This window comes from Rhinatrema bivittatum, chromosome 1 (assembly GCF_901001135.1).
Source record: "Rhinatrema bivittatum chromosome 1, aRhiBiv1.1, whole genome shotgun sequence".
In the NCBI taxonomy this organism is placed as follows: Eukaryota; Metazoa; Chordata; class Amphibia; order Gymnophiona; family Rhinatrematidae; genus Rhinatrema; species Rhinatrema bivittatum.
In genome coordinates, this window is record NC_042615.1 from 705,973,467 (window position 1) to 705,989,662 (window position 16,196).

At 38.5% G+C, this 16,196-nt stretch overlaps 1 protein-coding gene across 9 annotated transcripts in view; it reads right to left on the bottom strand.

Moving 5' to 3' along the window:
• TRAPPC13 (trafficking protein particle complex 13) overlaps positions 1 to 16,196 on the bottom strand; it is a 153,435-nt gene that overhangs the window by 19,125 nt on the left and 118,114 nt on the right. For 7 of the 9 annotated variants that reach the window (XM_029576164.1, XM_029576157.1, XM_029576191.1 and 4 more), the window contains 3 exons: positions 13,109 to 13,126; positions 8,680 to 8,813; positions 7,475 to 7,673 (listed from right to left, as the gene is read on the bottom strand). In XM_029576164.1, coding sequence (XP_029432024.1) covers positions 7,475 to 7,673; positions 8,680 to 8,813; positions 13,109 to 13,126 — 351 coding nt within the window. The remainder of the gene's footprint in view (positions 1 to 7,474; positions 7,674 to 8,679; positions 8,814 to 13,108; positions 13,127 to 16,196) is intronic. The other 2 variants (XM_029576182.1, XM_029576173.1) reach the window with 1 other exon arrangement.

The window sequence follows — 16,196 nt, forward strand, 5'->3', positions numbered from 1 at the left end:
GATTAATGGCAGTTTATGGACTTCTCCAGGAACTTATCCAAGCCTGTTTTAAACTCAGCTACACTAACTGCCTTAACCATATCCTCTGGCAATGAATTCCAAAGCTCAATTTTGCATTGAGTGAAAAACAATTCTCTCATGTTTGTTTTAAATGTGCTACATGCTAACTTCATGGAATGCCTCCTAGTCCTTGTATTATCCGAAAAAATAAATAACCAATTTACATTTACCCATTCAAGTCTTTTCATGATTTTGTAGACCTCTATCATATCCCGCTCTCAGCCATCTCTCTTCTCCAAATTGAACAGCACTAACCTCTTTAGCCTTTCCTCATAGAGGAGCCAATTCCATGCCCTTTATGGTCACCTTTCCCTTTACTTTCTCCAGTGCAACTACATCTTTTTTGAGATGTGGCAACCAGAATTGCCTCCAGGATGAGACAGAATTGTGGGAGAGGCAGGGCTATGGTCTTGCTGAGTCATGAAGCCTTCAAGGGGGTGGCTAGAGTAGGAGTGAGCATGGCTTAATGAGGACCTTTGCTGGCAGTGGGAGGGCTGCCTGGAAATTGAGAGCATTACAAATTTTCAAAAGGCCATTTATGCATGTAAAACCTTATGAAAATTCAGTGAAATTTCTGATTAGTTACATGCTTAAATCATTTTGAAAATTATCTCATTATTGGGGTTCGTAAGAGGTATGGACAAGCTCCTGAAGGAAAAGTCCATAAAACAGTTATTAACCGGGTAGACTTGGGTTAGCCAGAATTTATCCCTGGGAGTGAAATACAAGGAACAGATCAACTATTTTGGATCTGGCGAATACTTGTGACTCAGTCTGACCACTGTTGGAGATAGGATGCTGGGCTCGATGGACCTTGGCCTGACCCAGCATGGCACCTCATATGTTCTTAGTTCTTCTTACAACTGACCAACATTCTATGGTTAGGAAGATATGGACTGGAATTTCTAAGATATTATTTTACGGATATACCACTTTTTCCTCCCTTGGAGCAGATGTCTCATTTTAGAGTCATTGACACCTAAGATGGGAAGTCAGTCTGCTATTCCAGGCTAAAAAAAAGCATATCACATCCTAAATCTTATGGCTAATCCTCATCTAGGGAGAGGACAACATCAGAGGGACCTCCTATAATGCTCTGATTCAAAGGAATGCCCCGAATCTTAACTTTTTTACATTTGGATAAAGGAGATGCCACTGATCTTTCATTGGATCCTTTTCCACAATCTTCTAGTAGTATATCTCCTCCTGAGTATACAGCATAACCTACTTTTTGGCCAATAGATGGCCAAGGAGATTTCTCTCTCTCTATTCCAAGAGGCAGCACCTAGAGATAAAATTTATTAAAGTTTATTGAACCTCCAAAGCAAGCTGTAGTGGTACCAATACATAGACTTCAACAGGAACTTCAGATAAGGTTGTGGCAGACACCTTTGTCAATATTTCCGATCTAAAAAAATGGATATCAAGTATAAGGTTCAATTTTGTCCAGGCCAGCAATCTGTTCTGATAGCGAATCAATTTTAAAAAAAGCAAAAAGATCTAAAACACTTCTGGGGAAACTGTGCCTTATTGGATAACACAGCAAAGAAGGTTTTCCAATCAGCTGTTAAGTTCTAGAATCGCTGCACATCAATTCTACATGGCTCAGTATATGTATTCTTATTTACAGAAACTACAGGATATAACAAGAACTTCCAGTATACTTCAAGCAACTCTTCTTATCAGTCCACATGGCTGAAGAATGTAATAAGCACCTCATTAGATCAATCTATAAGGCTTATGAAACTCCATCCACAGCATCAGCAATAGTCATAGGAGCCAGAAGATTAGCTTGGCTTCAAGTTTCAGAACTCCGTGAAGATGTACATGAAAAACTTGCTGATGTTCCATGTGCATCACTTTGGAGAAAAAGTGAAAGGAACAGTAGATTAAGGATCATTGTGCTACTCTCCCAACATTATCAGCAGCAACAATGAAACAATTTTCTATGTCTAAAAAGCCTCAACCTCAGTACTAGAAAAGGTAGTATTAATAAATAAGGAGAAAAGACATCAATCAATCAAAGCCTTTTCAATGTCTGCCACTCAGTAGCAGCAGCAGTGACTAGGCAGCATATCACAGAAGCAAAGAAGCCAACTTTTCAGGTTTCTCAAACCAAATCAAACCTGAATTTTTGACTACATCATCAAACAGAATTCTTGATTAGCCTTTGAGAGTCTTCCAGTTGGAGGTAGGGTGGGAGAGAAAAAAATAAGAATACTATTCTGCATCGTCTTTGATAACAGATCATTGGGTATTAAATATCATACAGCAAGGGTATCGTATAAATTTCAAATCCCTCTGTGCAAACAATCCTCCAAGGAAGCTCTTTCTAGTGGCAGAACAAATCAAATTTCTGCAACAAGAACTATCAACCCTACTCTAAGCCAATGCAGTAGAACCTGTTCCAAAAAGGGAAAGAAACATAGGTTTCTACTCCAAGTATTTTCTAATTTCAAAAAAAGACAGGAGGTCTTTGTCCTATCCTGGTCTTCAGGAGCCTCAATGAGTATCTGAAAAAGGAAAAGTTCAAGATGAACTACTTAAGTATAATCTTCCCTCAAATGGAAATCAAAAAATGGCTGTCTACACTAGATCTCAAGGATTCCAATTCACAAAAATTACAAGAAATGTCTTCATTTTACCATACAGATCACTATCAATATCAAGTTTTTCTTTTCAGTCTCTCCAGAAATTGAATTGATCACACATGCAAGAAATTTAGGTGTAATAATTGATAGTGATATGAACTTGAAAAAACATATAGCAATAAAATAAGAGATGGATATAACAAACCTTTAATGTTAAGATGCCTAAAACCACTGCTCGGTTATGATAACTTTCGAACAGTCCTTCAATCACTTATCTTTTTAAACTTAGATTATTGCAATGCCATGTTACTTGGTCTTCCAGCATGCACATTAAGACCATTGCAGCTTTTACAGAACGCTGTCACTAGGGTTTTAACTGGATGCAGGAAATTCAATCATATTACACCAACTTTAATATCCCTACATTGGCTACCAGTAAAATTTTAAGTCTCTTATATAACTATATTAATGGTGAAAAACCAATGGCTAAATGCAGCAATCCAACTCTATATACCCCAAAGAAATCTAAGATCAGCTGACAAGGGTCTCCTTGTGGTAACTATTATACACAAGGCCCATCTTAGTGAAGTTAGGGAGAGAGCAATTTCAATCGCAGGATCCACGTTATGGAACTTATTACCGACAGATCTGAGAATGCAACCAAATTTTATGATTTTTAAAAAGAACTTAAACATAGTAATTTAAGAAAGCTTTTGAGGTTGTGGAATAACCAAAGCTTGTGGCATAGACTCATTTCTAACCCAGAGTATCAGGTATGTCTCATTATTTGGAATTTTATTTTGTCTTTTATTTTTTTTAAACCTATTTTGTGCTAGAATATTGTTCTTATTTTGTTAGTTTGTTTTATTTTACATTTTATTGTACTTTTGATTATTTTATTGATTTTATTTTCTATTTATTTGTAAACCGCTATGATTGTAGCCAGAATGACAGTATATAAAAGCTTTCAATACTTAAATAAATAAATACATACATTAAGGCTATACAATGTATTTGTTTTTCCCTGTCTAGAAGACATCTCATATCAGTCCCAAACCTTCTAAAAGCTTGTTCTTCCACTCTTCATATGATGAGAACCTTTCAATCCCTAGGATTCATCATCAGTTTGCCAAAATACAACATAAAACCCTCTCATATAGAATTTATAAGAGCCTTTCTTGATAAAACACAAGGGAAAGATGCTATTCCTCAACACAGAACAACAATCTTGATGACAAAATCCTGACACTGTCCAAACAAAGAAAACTTATGGCCTGTCGATTAATGCAGATATTGGGTCACATGGGAGCAACAGTCCATGTCACCCTTTTGTATGCCTTGCCAGGAGACCAGCTCAATAGCATCTAAAATGCTAGTGGAATCAGCATCTCCAACTGCCATCTCAACAAGCAAATATTTACCACTTTTGTCCATTCTCTCACATGATAGTTCAACCCTTTGAACGGTGCTGGTGCAAGGGTATTAGGTGCCCTATGCCAACCTTCTGCCTTGCACCCCCCCATGACTAGGGCCCGGATTCTGCAGTCACTGTCACTGCCCACTGCTCCTCTCACCACCTACCCTCCTGACAGTGGTGAAAGGTGTCACAGCAATGCTTTATCTTCTTCCCCCTGCACTAACCGTTTCCCTGCTGTCATCTCCTCCATGCCTGGGCTGGGCAGGCAGTCAATGGCTGAATGTCTGGCAGAGGAGGTGGAGTGAGTGACTCTCGGACAGATTAGAGAAATTGAAATGAGTATTTGGAGGCTGATGTGCGGAGAAATTGAAATGAAGCGGCAAAGTCTTATTTTGAGCCGGTAGGGAAGCCATAGTCGCTGTTGGGTTGGCAATCAGGTGAGGATGACAGATGGGCTGAGCCTGTCGTGCCCACTCCTGAAATATTCTGCAGCTGCTGGTAGCTCCGCAGCTGCTGAGCTGCTACTACTGCCGCCACGGCAGCGGTACTCTCTTCTCCAGCAGCACGGCATGGCTGTCAGTGGCTCTTCTCTTGCTGCATGCCATGGCTGCTGCCTGTCCCCAAGTCCCTGGTGCTCTAGGCCCCCGCCTAGAGCGCCAGGCCCTTGCTTACGCCGGCCCTGCTTTCAACCTATTAAGGTGGTCAATTCTTTCATCAACCTCAGTACCTGAAAACAATAACCACAGATGTTTCTAATAAGGTTGGGGAGATCATTTCAACTATCTATTTTCTCAAGGAGCCTGGTTAACAAAAGGAAAAATGACTTCATACAAAACATCTAGAATTTAGAGCCATATTTAATGCTCTCAAGATATTCAGTCCCTGGTAAAAGAACAAGGTAGTCAGTCCAAATACATAACCAAGCAGCCATTGCCATAACAACAAACAGAGAAGGAAAGGCTCTTTCAACCTTTGTCATGAAGCTTGCAACATTTGGAACAAGGCAATTTCCCAAAGAATACTTTTTCAAGCTGTTTCAGATTAAGTTACCAGTTACAGCTCACAAATGGAGACAATTGAGACAATATTCCACCTCTGGAGCACTCTGATAAATGATCTAGACTCAAGGCTTAAACCAAACACACAAAACTTAAAAAAAACAAACCTGAAAACCTGGCTCTTTAAGCAAGCCTACCAATAACTTTCGCACACACTCGAACTCAGACACACAAGCTCTTTCCCCTCTGCAAGCACGTTCCTGAAACTCTTATCTCCTCCTACAACATGCCGACCTCTTCAGTTACAATAATTATAGTTACTTGTTCCTTTCTGTTTTTGGTCTCTTGTGTTCCTACCTCCTTTCACCTTTCGAATTCCATAGCTGTTCAAATTGTTAAGACAAGGTTTCTCAAATTGTTAAGATGCAATTTCCTTTCATATTTCAATTGTTCTACTGTAAACCGATGTGATGTGCAAACAAATGTTGGTATATAAAAGCGTTAAATAAATAAAATAAAATAAATAAATCTATTTGCAACACCATTAACCCCTTTCCGGTCCACCCCTAATATATTCATCAGTGAGCCTACTGTATTGTGTTTTCTCGTCCTGAAAGGTGTTAAACAACAACGTTCTCATGTACCATTTGAGATTACCAGCAGAGAACAGTCTGACAGCAGATGCTTTTTCAATTCCATGGAATCACAAACTGCTCTATATATTTCTCCCAATTCCACTGATAGCAGGATATTTTAGAAATTAAAAGAGAATGGTCAAATGATTCTGATAACCCTTTTTGGGCATCACCAAGTTTGGTTTCCATGGCTACAATTCCTAGCTGTTCTTTATCTGCTAAGATCATACATGTTCCCATTCCTGCTTACACCAAGCGATGGTAATCTTTTACATCCCAGCCTTCAATTGTTGGCATTGCATGGATGCTGAACACAGACTAGTATCTGTTCTACAATTGCTTTCTGAAGTGGGCAAGGTTCTCTTAGCATCAGAAAATGTTCATCAAGAAGATGTTATAAATTTGAAATGGACAAGGTTCACTATTTGATGCACCTCTCTCCAAGAAGACCAATTTATGGGTCCTGTTCCCTTGATACTTCAATAACTCTTAAACCTTTCTCAATCAAGACTAACTTGGTCTATAGCACCATACCATGAACATTTCAAGGGTCTTCTTTCGCATCAACATACAGTTGCCAGATTCATGAAAAGCCTAAATCATTTTAAACTTCCAATAAAGATCCTCCTATACACCTTGGGATCTAAATGTAGTTCTGGCTCAATTCATGAAACCATGATTTGAACTTTTGTCGAAAACAAACTTTCCTTTCTTGGAAAATGTTATTTTTAATAGCAGTTACACCTGTCTGGTGAGCAAGTTATAAGCCTTGGTATCATACTCTCCCCTACACTCTAATTTTCCATAACAGTAGTTTTAGAATCCTAAATTTTTACCAAAAGTTGTCTTTCAATTTTATTTAAAACAATCCAACAGTTTTTCCAAGAACACACACCAATCAAGCTCTTCATACATTGGACTACAGAAGATCTTTGTTCTCTTTTCAAAGAACACACTCCTACAGAAAGTCTTCACAAACCTTTGTTGCTTTCAACCCAAACAGGGTTCTTCAGTTATAGAGAACTTTTTCAGTTTGCATATCTGATTGCAGCCCTGAGTGCTATAATCAATCAGGACTCCATCTCCAAGGTAAAGTCCCACCAAGTCAGGGCTATAAGCATCTTCCTTAGCCCAACCTTGCTCTGCCTCCATAAAAAATATATGCAAAGCTGTCACTTGGTCTTCCAGCTATATCTTTCTTTACTGCTCATAACCACCTAGAAAATACTTCACATAAAATGCAGTTTTGGACAAGCAATTTTAAAGAACTTCCCTGCTGCCTCCGGCATAATACGGGTTGCATATTCCTCTGAAAAGTAAGAGAGTAATAATTATTTTCATACAACCTTCAGCTTGTATGATTGATACTTATCCTGCTTGTCCATAGAGAATGCAAAGTTGCTCACCTGTAACAGGTGCTCTCCGCAGACAGAAGGACAAATCAGCCACATAATCCCACCCTTTTCCCCTTAGAGGTGGAGTAAGCTTGCTACAAAGACTGAGGAGACTTACACGGTAGCAGCTGTGCTGAAAGGTCTGCACATGCTCAGACGGATCTCCTTGGCCTTTCTAAACTCAGAAAGCAATCTGTCTCATGACCATCAGATGATATCAGCACTTCTGTGGCTGCTAAGTTCTCTTGTCTAAAGAGAACACCTGTTACAAGTGAGCAGCTTTGCTTTCTTCTTTGATCTATTTCACAAAATACCATCCCATCTTTTAAATCATTTTATTAACTTGCTCAAAAAAGCATTATTGTACGCACAAACTCACCATTCTTTGGAGCTGGCTGGTCTGCAGCCTTCCCCTTTCACCTAGGTTGGTTTTCCACACTATGTCAAGTTTTCCAATAACCGTGACGCCCTTAATGACTCCAGCTTTCTCAGCAAACTCTGGTTTAGGTTTTAAGCAGTACAAATATTGCCGTGTATCCAGTGGCTGTAAATATGTCCTTGTGCCAAATGTTGAAATACTGTGAAAAAAAAGCCATGAATATACTAGGTTATGCGTTCAATGCCTTTTACAAAATGGAGAGAGGCTAAAATAAAAATAAATCTTCCTGTACTCGTATTTACAAAGTTTAAAGCACAGATTTAATTTTTCCCCCTTTATCCTGGCCTCACTGCTGCTCCACAGCAGGGTCTACACAGAAAGCAGCATAGGCATTGAACTCGCTGCAAGATGGCCAAAAGCAAAAAAAGCTGCATGACAGCAGAAACATTTCCTTCAAATGACTATAAAGTATATATTCTTTTAATATGGCATATGTATACATATGCTATAGGGGCACAGGCATTCAATACACATTCCTCAAAGTAAAATATGATCTCTTAATGGGCAAAAATCCAGGAAGGCTTTTAAAAGTACAATATTTTTCCAGTCCTCTTTAAGATTAAATGATTTGTTGGGCCAGTGCCATAGCTTAGACTGTATGTGGGGGATCAGGATCTGGAATTGGATCCACACCTCCAGCTCGGTCTGTCAGGGCTGGCGTGTCCCAGGCTCAGCCAGGTAGACAGCACCTGCTACTGAAGTGGCTCCTGCTAGCCAACAATGGCATGGAGGGTATGCCTTAAAAGTTGTGGAAAGCTCCTGGGCCAGCAAAGATGATCCAGAGCCATCTGCTAAGCCATGCCACCTGGAAGAAAAAGGAGTTTGACAATGCAGTGTTTAAAAAATTGAAGACAATTATTTTTTTAAAACCCTGAAAAACAGAATTTTGTTCATTTAGAAATTATTCATGGTTTGTATAGTTTACCTGTTTTAGTATAATACCAATCTGTTTTGTAAACTCATCAACCACTTTGAAAGCTAACTTACCACTGACTAGTGTCTAAAAAGAGATGCAAATAACTAATCTTATTTAGGCTATTATATTGTCACCTTATGGTAAGATCATACTACAGCTAAGGAACAGTTTAAGCAAAAATACTGCCTCCAAAATCCTGAATCATATCCACTGAGAAATGCATCCTTACCCTTCTCCATCTTTGTTGACTGTATTTAATTCTGACACATTGTACATAAGAGATGGTTCCAGGGAAACTTTTTCCATGAACATCGGTGAAGTTGTGATGTTCTGAATCTGAGCTTCAAGGAACACTTCATCAGTCTGAGGAGGTGAACCAGCAAGTTAGCACAGGTGGTGGTGGTGTTGCTCAGAGCAGAGAATGAGCTTAGCATTGTATTGTTATTTCAAAATCAACAATGAATGCAATTAGTTCATGCCTGCAAATCAAAATCACTGTAATGAAATTTAAAAACATCTTCATCCCAACACGATTAATAGGAGCAAAAGTGTTAGTTAAGTGACATCTTGCCAAACAATGGATGTGGGATAGTTTTATCTGTGTGTGGAGTGGACATTCTGATCATTTGGCATATAATGCTGTCCTCTCCTTCACTTAGTGTGTCAGTAATGACCCTAAATCTGTCAAACTATCATAGTATTAGTAGCTTTGCAATTCCATGGCATAACAAATACAGATGCCAGGACAAGGTAATGGCTTGTCATTCGGTCTACCAAGAAATATAATGTTACTGAAAACTCAGCTTCTCAATTTACACCTTTGTGGAAACATAACTCAGATTTATCAGTCTAAGTTTTCTTCAAAGTTAATAACTCAGCTTATAGCTGACAGATTGATGTTCATAGTCATACCCATGCAAGCCATCAAAAGAATGTTTTTTTTATTTTCTGTCACACTTTTTTCAGCTTTGTATTTCAAAAGTGCAGAATGTATCTGAACATATAACACTCTCTCACGTATACCAGCTATCTGTACTAAGGGAATCAATTACAAGACCAAGGCTGCAAAATTTTCTCTTATATGCTTGGCTCTAGCATTATGTATTGATTTAACCTATTAATGTTAATGAAAACTTTAGAATAGTTTATCCCATATATCCATTGCTTAAATCATTGTGTAACCAAATTCCAAATGGATTTATGTTAATGCAACAGTCAGCAGGAAATTAAGATAAGCTAAAGAAATTGAAGAAAGGAATATAAGCAGCATAATGAAAAAGCAAGTTAGTTTTACAAAACAAAGTTATTAAAATTAAAAGCTTCAATTAAAAATTCCTAAATACTTATCAACTGAAGAGCTCCCCAATATAATCTGTTTTCTTTTATTACCAAGCATACCATTCAACTCTAGCAGGATATAAAGCTAGAGTAAACTGCAAAAATGTAAGGAATATATTGCATACTGTCATGTTTGTAAGTAGAGGTTTGCCATCAAAGAAAAACTGAAATTGCTTGCATACTCAGACAACAGGAATGCAATGAGCCACAGATGGGTCACATAGTTCCCTCTTGTGCTGGTGCAAAGCAGGTTTCTAGAGCTTTCTAGGCATGTGCAGTGGTTGCCCTCATGCTGGTTGACCTGCAGCCACTCAGTTTATTGGTTAGCTAAGCTTTGAAAGAAAGGTGTAGAAAACAACTGCCCAAGGGGAGAGTGATGGGTTGTATAGCTCGCTGCGCACATCTATCATCAGAGAACACCTATTATAGGTAAGCAATTTTGCTTTCTCTGACAAATGACAGGTGCAGCAAAGTCACACATGGGACTCCCTAGATAAGGGTTGTTTTTAAATAAAAAGGGAAAGACCACACAAAGTCACCAGTGAACAATTTTGAAAAACATATTTTGTACAAGAATCCTTAATTTTGTCCATTTGCTTTTCTAATTTTCAACAGAACAAGGATCAAATGAGGTAAACAATACAAAACCACAGATTTGTTTGTACTTGTCCAAGAGGTATTCTTGACTGAAGCAAGAAAACACATGCACTCCAAACTTATGCAAATGTGCTGCAATGACAGCCAGACAGGTTGTAAAAACCATGATGCAAAAGATAGGATAAAGGCTATGACATAGTACTGGAAAAACTGTGATCTTACCACAAATCTGAGTTATCTTCTGTGACTTGGATATAATCCTAAATGGGTGTAGGCCTCCTTGAAATTCAGAGAAGAAAGCCAGTATGCTTGATTTAGGAGAGGGATAAGAATGCCTAGGGAAATACACTTAAATTTTGCCTTTTTTAGGAATGTGTTCAAGACCCTTAGGTCTAGGATGGATCTAAATCTTCAGATTCTTGGCAAAAAGAAGGTAACAGGAATAAAATCCCTAACCTCTCAACTGCTGAGAAACAGTTTTTATGCCTGGACCTGCAAGCAGATGATTTCCATCTTGAGAAGATCCTAGTATATGGAATGTCTCAATGCCTTTTTTTTTTTTTGGGGGGGGGGGGGGGGAATTTTCAAAAATACAACCTGTAACTTCCCTTAGCAATCTGAAGGACCCAGCTGTTTGAGGTTACAAGGGGCCAACAGTTTACAGGAAATCTTAGACTCCTCCTACACAATGATTTTTCGCACATGGGTTAAAAGGCTGGTTTTCTCCTCTGGACCCAGTCAAAAACTCAGGCAGTTTGGTGTTTCAAGCTCCTCCGATCATGCTTCAAGACCTCAAGCTCTGACTTCAAGGGCAAGAAGGGCTGCTCTTCAAATTGCTTCTTCTGAGAAAATTGCTGCTTCATCTAAAACCTTCAAGATATTGAAGGCAGAAGCAGAGAGGGTCTGAAAAAGTGATTTGGTGGTCGATGAGATACAGACTCCTTCATGTTCTCTCCACTAAAATTTTCATCCACGCATAGCACATCCAGGACCTGCTCCTACACATCTTCCTTGAAACCTAACATCAAAAGCCATACAAGTCTATGGACAGCCCATGGGTATAGCAGAGGCTTGACTGGACTAGATGCATCTCACACTCCATATGTCCATAAGGAGACACCAAATGAAAGTCTGCAGTTCATCCCAAAGGGTATGCAAATAGTTGATCATATAGATCTGGTAGTCAGTTATGTGGAAAGTGATATATATGTCTTAGACTTACTGGACGTTTTGAAAGCAGATTCAACTAGCATGCTCTGGTGAGGTAGCTGGATCCTGCTGAATCACAGAATGGCTGGGAATCCACAAGGAGGGGTGATGTCAGATCGGAGGCAATCTCAACCACTTCCAAGGCTTCTAAGCCTTATGCCAAAGTCTTTGCTCAGTGCATGCCTACTTCAGCTCAATAGGCCCTTATAATAGTACAGAATGATTTATCTCAACTCTTAGGCCTGTCCTAGTGGCTGAGGACTACTTTGATAAAGTCTGGTCACCAGTATGACCTTGGTTAGCTCCCTGGGCTTTTAAGTTGGACTTACATAACCAAATAGGTAGGCAAAGACTCTTTCTGCTCAGCCACAACCACTCTTGATGATATCTTACCATAGAAACCACACAAAGAGACATCATTGGCCTGTGCCCAGACACTTCTAGACCTCAGCACAATGATCCATGAAGGGCATCTAATGCAAGTACTTCAGGTACCTTTGGATGTTGCTGATTTGCTCCCCAGACATGGCATAAGAAAAATTGATAATATGAAAATCAAGAAGAAGAAATATTTACAGAATAGAAAAGTTCAAGAGAAAAGAAAAAGAAAAAAAAAAGATTCTGATCATGCCGCTGACACCATATATGGGTTCCTGGGGCAGAATTGCTACTTTACATTGGCAGTGAGACACAAAACTGAAGAAAATATGCTGGGTGCTACTGGAAACAGAAGCATAGCTGACAAAAGGGCTATCATTCACTTTAGAAGAAATCCTGAGGCAAATGTTGGCTGCAGAGAAGTCCAGTAAGTGTCCTCTTCCAGCAATGGAGTATAAACAAAAAAACCAAAACAAAAAACTGAGCAGTTGCTGATTTGGCAGTGCATGAGAAGCCATTGCACATGCCTAGAAAGTTCTAGAAACATTCTCCAAGCTGACACAAGATTGAGTCACATGGCCCAGGTGTGTGTGGCCCCATTGCATCATTACAGAAAAAAAATTTAAGATGTTGGCATTTTTTTTTCAGGGGGGGAGGGTTTCTATCTTCTCTAACTCTAGATGGAAAAGGATGGTCTGCTTGGTACAGTAGGTTAAATACATTACAAATATACTAAGGACCCGAACCCTTATAATTTCATCTTTAGAAAATGTGGGCATAGTTCTAGAATTCCTGAACTGAATTATATTTCATATTTTTGTTCTACGTAACTACTGAAAATGTTTAACAATTTAAAAGTATGATGACCTCCATAAATTTGTACCCTACTCCAAAGAAAATTCACTTTAAATTTAAATTTCCAGCCAACCTAACATAACTGAAAAAGCAGTGTAGAGTAGGGAAACAGAGCTCAGGGAAATTTATCATGTTATATTTTCTTTATATTGGTTGGTGGCATATAGAACAAACTATGCTTTTCCATTATTTTATTTTTTTTAGCAGAAAAAGAACAGGCACAAAGACAACATAAAGAAAAGCATATAGATTCATAATAAAAAATAAATAATAAAAATTACCACAGAACTGAGGTCACTCTAATGGGGAAAATAAAAAAAAGAAAAATTAGAGAAATAAGAGTTAAATGTTAAAGAAAAAGGAGGATAAGTAAACTTTCAAACAAAAATGCATTTCTGCATTTTTTTAGGCATCTCTGACAGGATTAGTGGAAAAAAAACCCAAAAAAAAAAAAGACAAACAAATATGACTAGTTTACCTCTAAAAGACAGTGCTAACAATGCTGAATGACAATGATGTGACACTATCAACTCCTATAATGTACACAGATAAGTTTAATGGGTTTTTGTAATTGTTCTTCATCTGTGAAATTTCCTTGCTTAAATGGGTGCTGCAGATGGTTTCATGAACTGGCAACCGTAACACTGGTTTAATGATGCTTGATGTCACCAGAACCCTAAGTTTACCAAGATCTTAGGAACTTCTTATTAGCATTTAACTGAATGACCAGCAAGGCATTCTCAGGCAATGAATGCCCCCGATGAGAGCAGGTAAAATGGAAATGAGACAGTTTTTAAATGTACTTTACTAGTGAGAACCTCCCATCATGCTTTGCTTTAGAAGCTGAAAACCTGGGACAGGCTCATTTGTTCCTTATGGCATGGAATCAGGTGGTCATCCTGTTTAGCAGTGACAGCTGAAATTTCAGTTAGTTAGCTGGAGTCTAGCTGTTGCATTACATGAATGTGGCTGAAGGGAGACAGCATTAGAACCAGTCACTTCACTGGGACAGTGGGGTAAGTAGAGCAGGGCTATCAAAGCTCCAGTCCCTCAAGGGTTGTACACAAGGCTGGTTTTTCAGGATAGCCAGACTCAGAATGAGCTAGAAATTATATCCTCCTGCATACAATTAATCTCATGATTATTATGGGTGAATTTGACAACACACACCTCTCGGTGGCCTTCAAAAGACTGGAGTTTGACTTCCCTGAAGTACAGGAAATAAGAGACTTAGAAAGCAATTAATCTATGTAAGATAAAAATGTAATATGGAAGATTAGTGAGCCAAATATGTAATCCCCCCCACTAGTCTTCATTTTAAAACATTTGAATTGAACTAAAATATTTTGTGGTAAGGCTCACAAAAACAATTGATGCTCACAGAAATAGTGCTGACCCCATAGCAAAGCATCACATTTCCTGGAAATCAACACCCATGAGAGATAACAGTGATGATGAGCTCCAGTCTGAGCCCCACAAGCAAGTCTGGTTTCCAGCGTAGCCAAAGTATGCAAATAATCTCATGAATATTCATTATGGAAATCATGAGTCAAATCTGTTTGTGGCAGTTCAGGATCAGAGTTCACCATCTCTGTGATGCACTATACACACTCAAAATACACATAGTCGCTTTAAATATATCAACCCTTGTTCAATAAACTCATTTTCCATAAGCACAGATGGAAAAAGTCCTTTTTGAAACAGGCCCACTGTTTTTTTGTTTTTTTTTAAATATAATTCTTCTGGTTAACCTTGGGCACAAGTATTGCATGACTTGATTTGGAATGGCTGGGGAGTGTTGAAGTAACCCGCACTCCTTAGATGTTTGTATTTTTTTTCTGGAAAATGCCAATAAAAACCATTTCTACATAATATAATTCTTCTGTATCTAATGATTCTAGACTTCTGGGACAGATTATCAGTGAATAAAAATTGCACTGAGTGTGTGGGAGGAAGCTGAAGTGGAGCTGGCCTGTGCTGTGAGATATATGTAGATGGAAATTGTCTCTCTTAGTTCTTCTTTAAGCAGTCTTCCTTTTCTTAAATTTCAGGTATCAGTTTAAGCCAACTGTTATATATAGGTTTTATGGAAGTTAAACCTCAAGATGGAACTTCTGGACCAGGGTTCACCACTATCCACATTCAGCTAAACAGACTGCAAGAGTCATCTTTACAGTTTCATTTTTCACCTCTAGAGAGAAACATCCAGTTAAAACAATTACTGAAAACTGGATGAAGAGTCAAAACTCTGGCTTAAAAACTGAAAATTCTGAACCAACACAAAGTGCCTTTTTAAGCTGTTTATGCTTAACTTTCCCCTATTCTTCAGTCTGTGAACTTTTATGAGAGGCTGGTTTAGTTCTTTGGCCATCATTTCTGGCAGTCACTGACTGTAGTAGGAGACATGACCTTGGTTCCACCTTATCTCCTCCCTACCTTAGACACATCAGCTCCCAGCTGACAACAAGATCCTCTCTACATTGAATGAAGACAACTATTTAATTTCCTAATCAGCTGAAGGCAATCAAGAGAAATAAACCATTTATTCTACAACATACATATTTTCCCATATTTGTAAATATATGGCCACCTCTTGCATTCATTAGATATATTTGTGCACACAGGGGGAATTCTAGCTAAATCTCTATTGTTCTTGACTGATCCAGACAAATGCTGAATGGTCTTACAACAAACTTTAAAAAACGATTCTGTTTTCTCAAATATTATATTTCTATATACCTGAGAAGAGTAACCTGATGTGTTTCACAAGACAATAAGACTGATGTTAAAACTTATTTCAACCAGTGGTATAAAAAAGCTGCAACAGGCTCCCACCCATCCCTGAAAAGAATGTTTATTACTTGTAAACGAACCTTTGATACCTGTAGTCCTGAAATTAAGGAATTTTTATTGACTGTTGAAATGCAAGTTAACATTGAACCTTTCAACATCATATTTTCACTTGCCAGTTACATTTTTATGATTTCCAACACATCGGTATTGCAAAGAATTATATAAAAGGCATTGACCTCCATCTATATGTCTGTGGGCCTAACTCCTCTCCAAAAAAAGGGCCAGAAATTTACCAAATTTGGCATGCAGGAAGAAAATGTAAATATCTCAGATGAGTTTGAAAATCAGAAACATCAGGTCAGTATTTTCAGAAAACGGAGCCTTCAAAAAGAAATCCCCATTGGTTTCTAAGGGAAATTGTTGGAACTGCAGAATGTTGACCACCACTCCATTCCAAAAGCCCCTCCCCCCCCCCAAATCCTTCTAATAGTTTGGCTCAGAGCAACACTGGCACACAGAATTAGGGAAAATTGCTGAAGCAGCTAGCGAAGTATGGCACAAAAAAAAAAATCACTT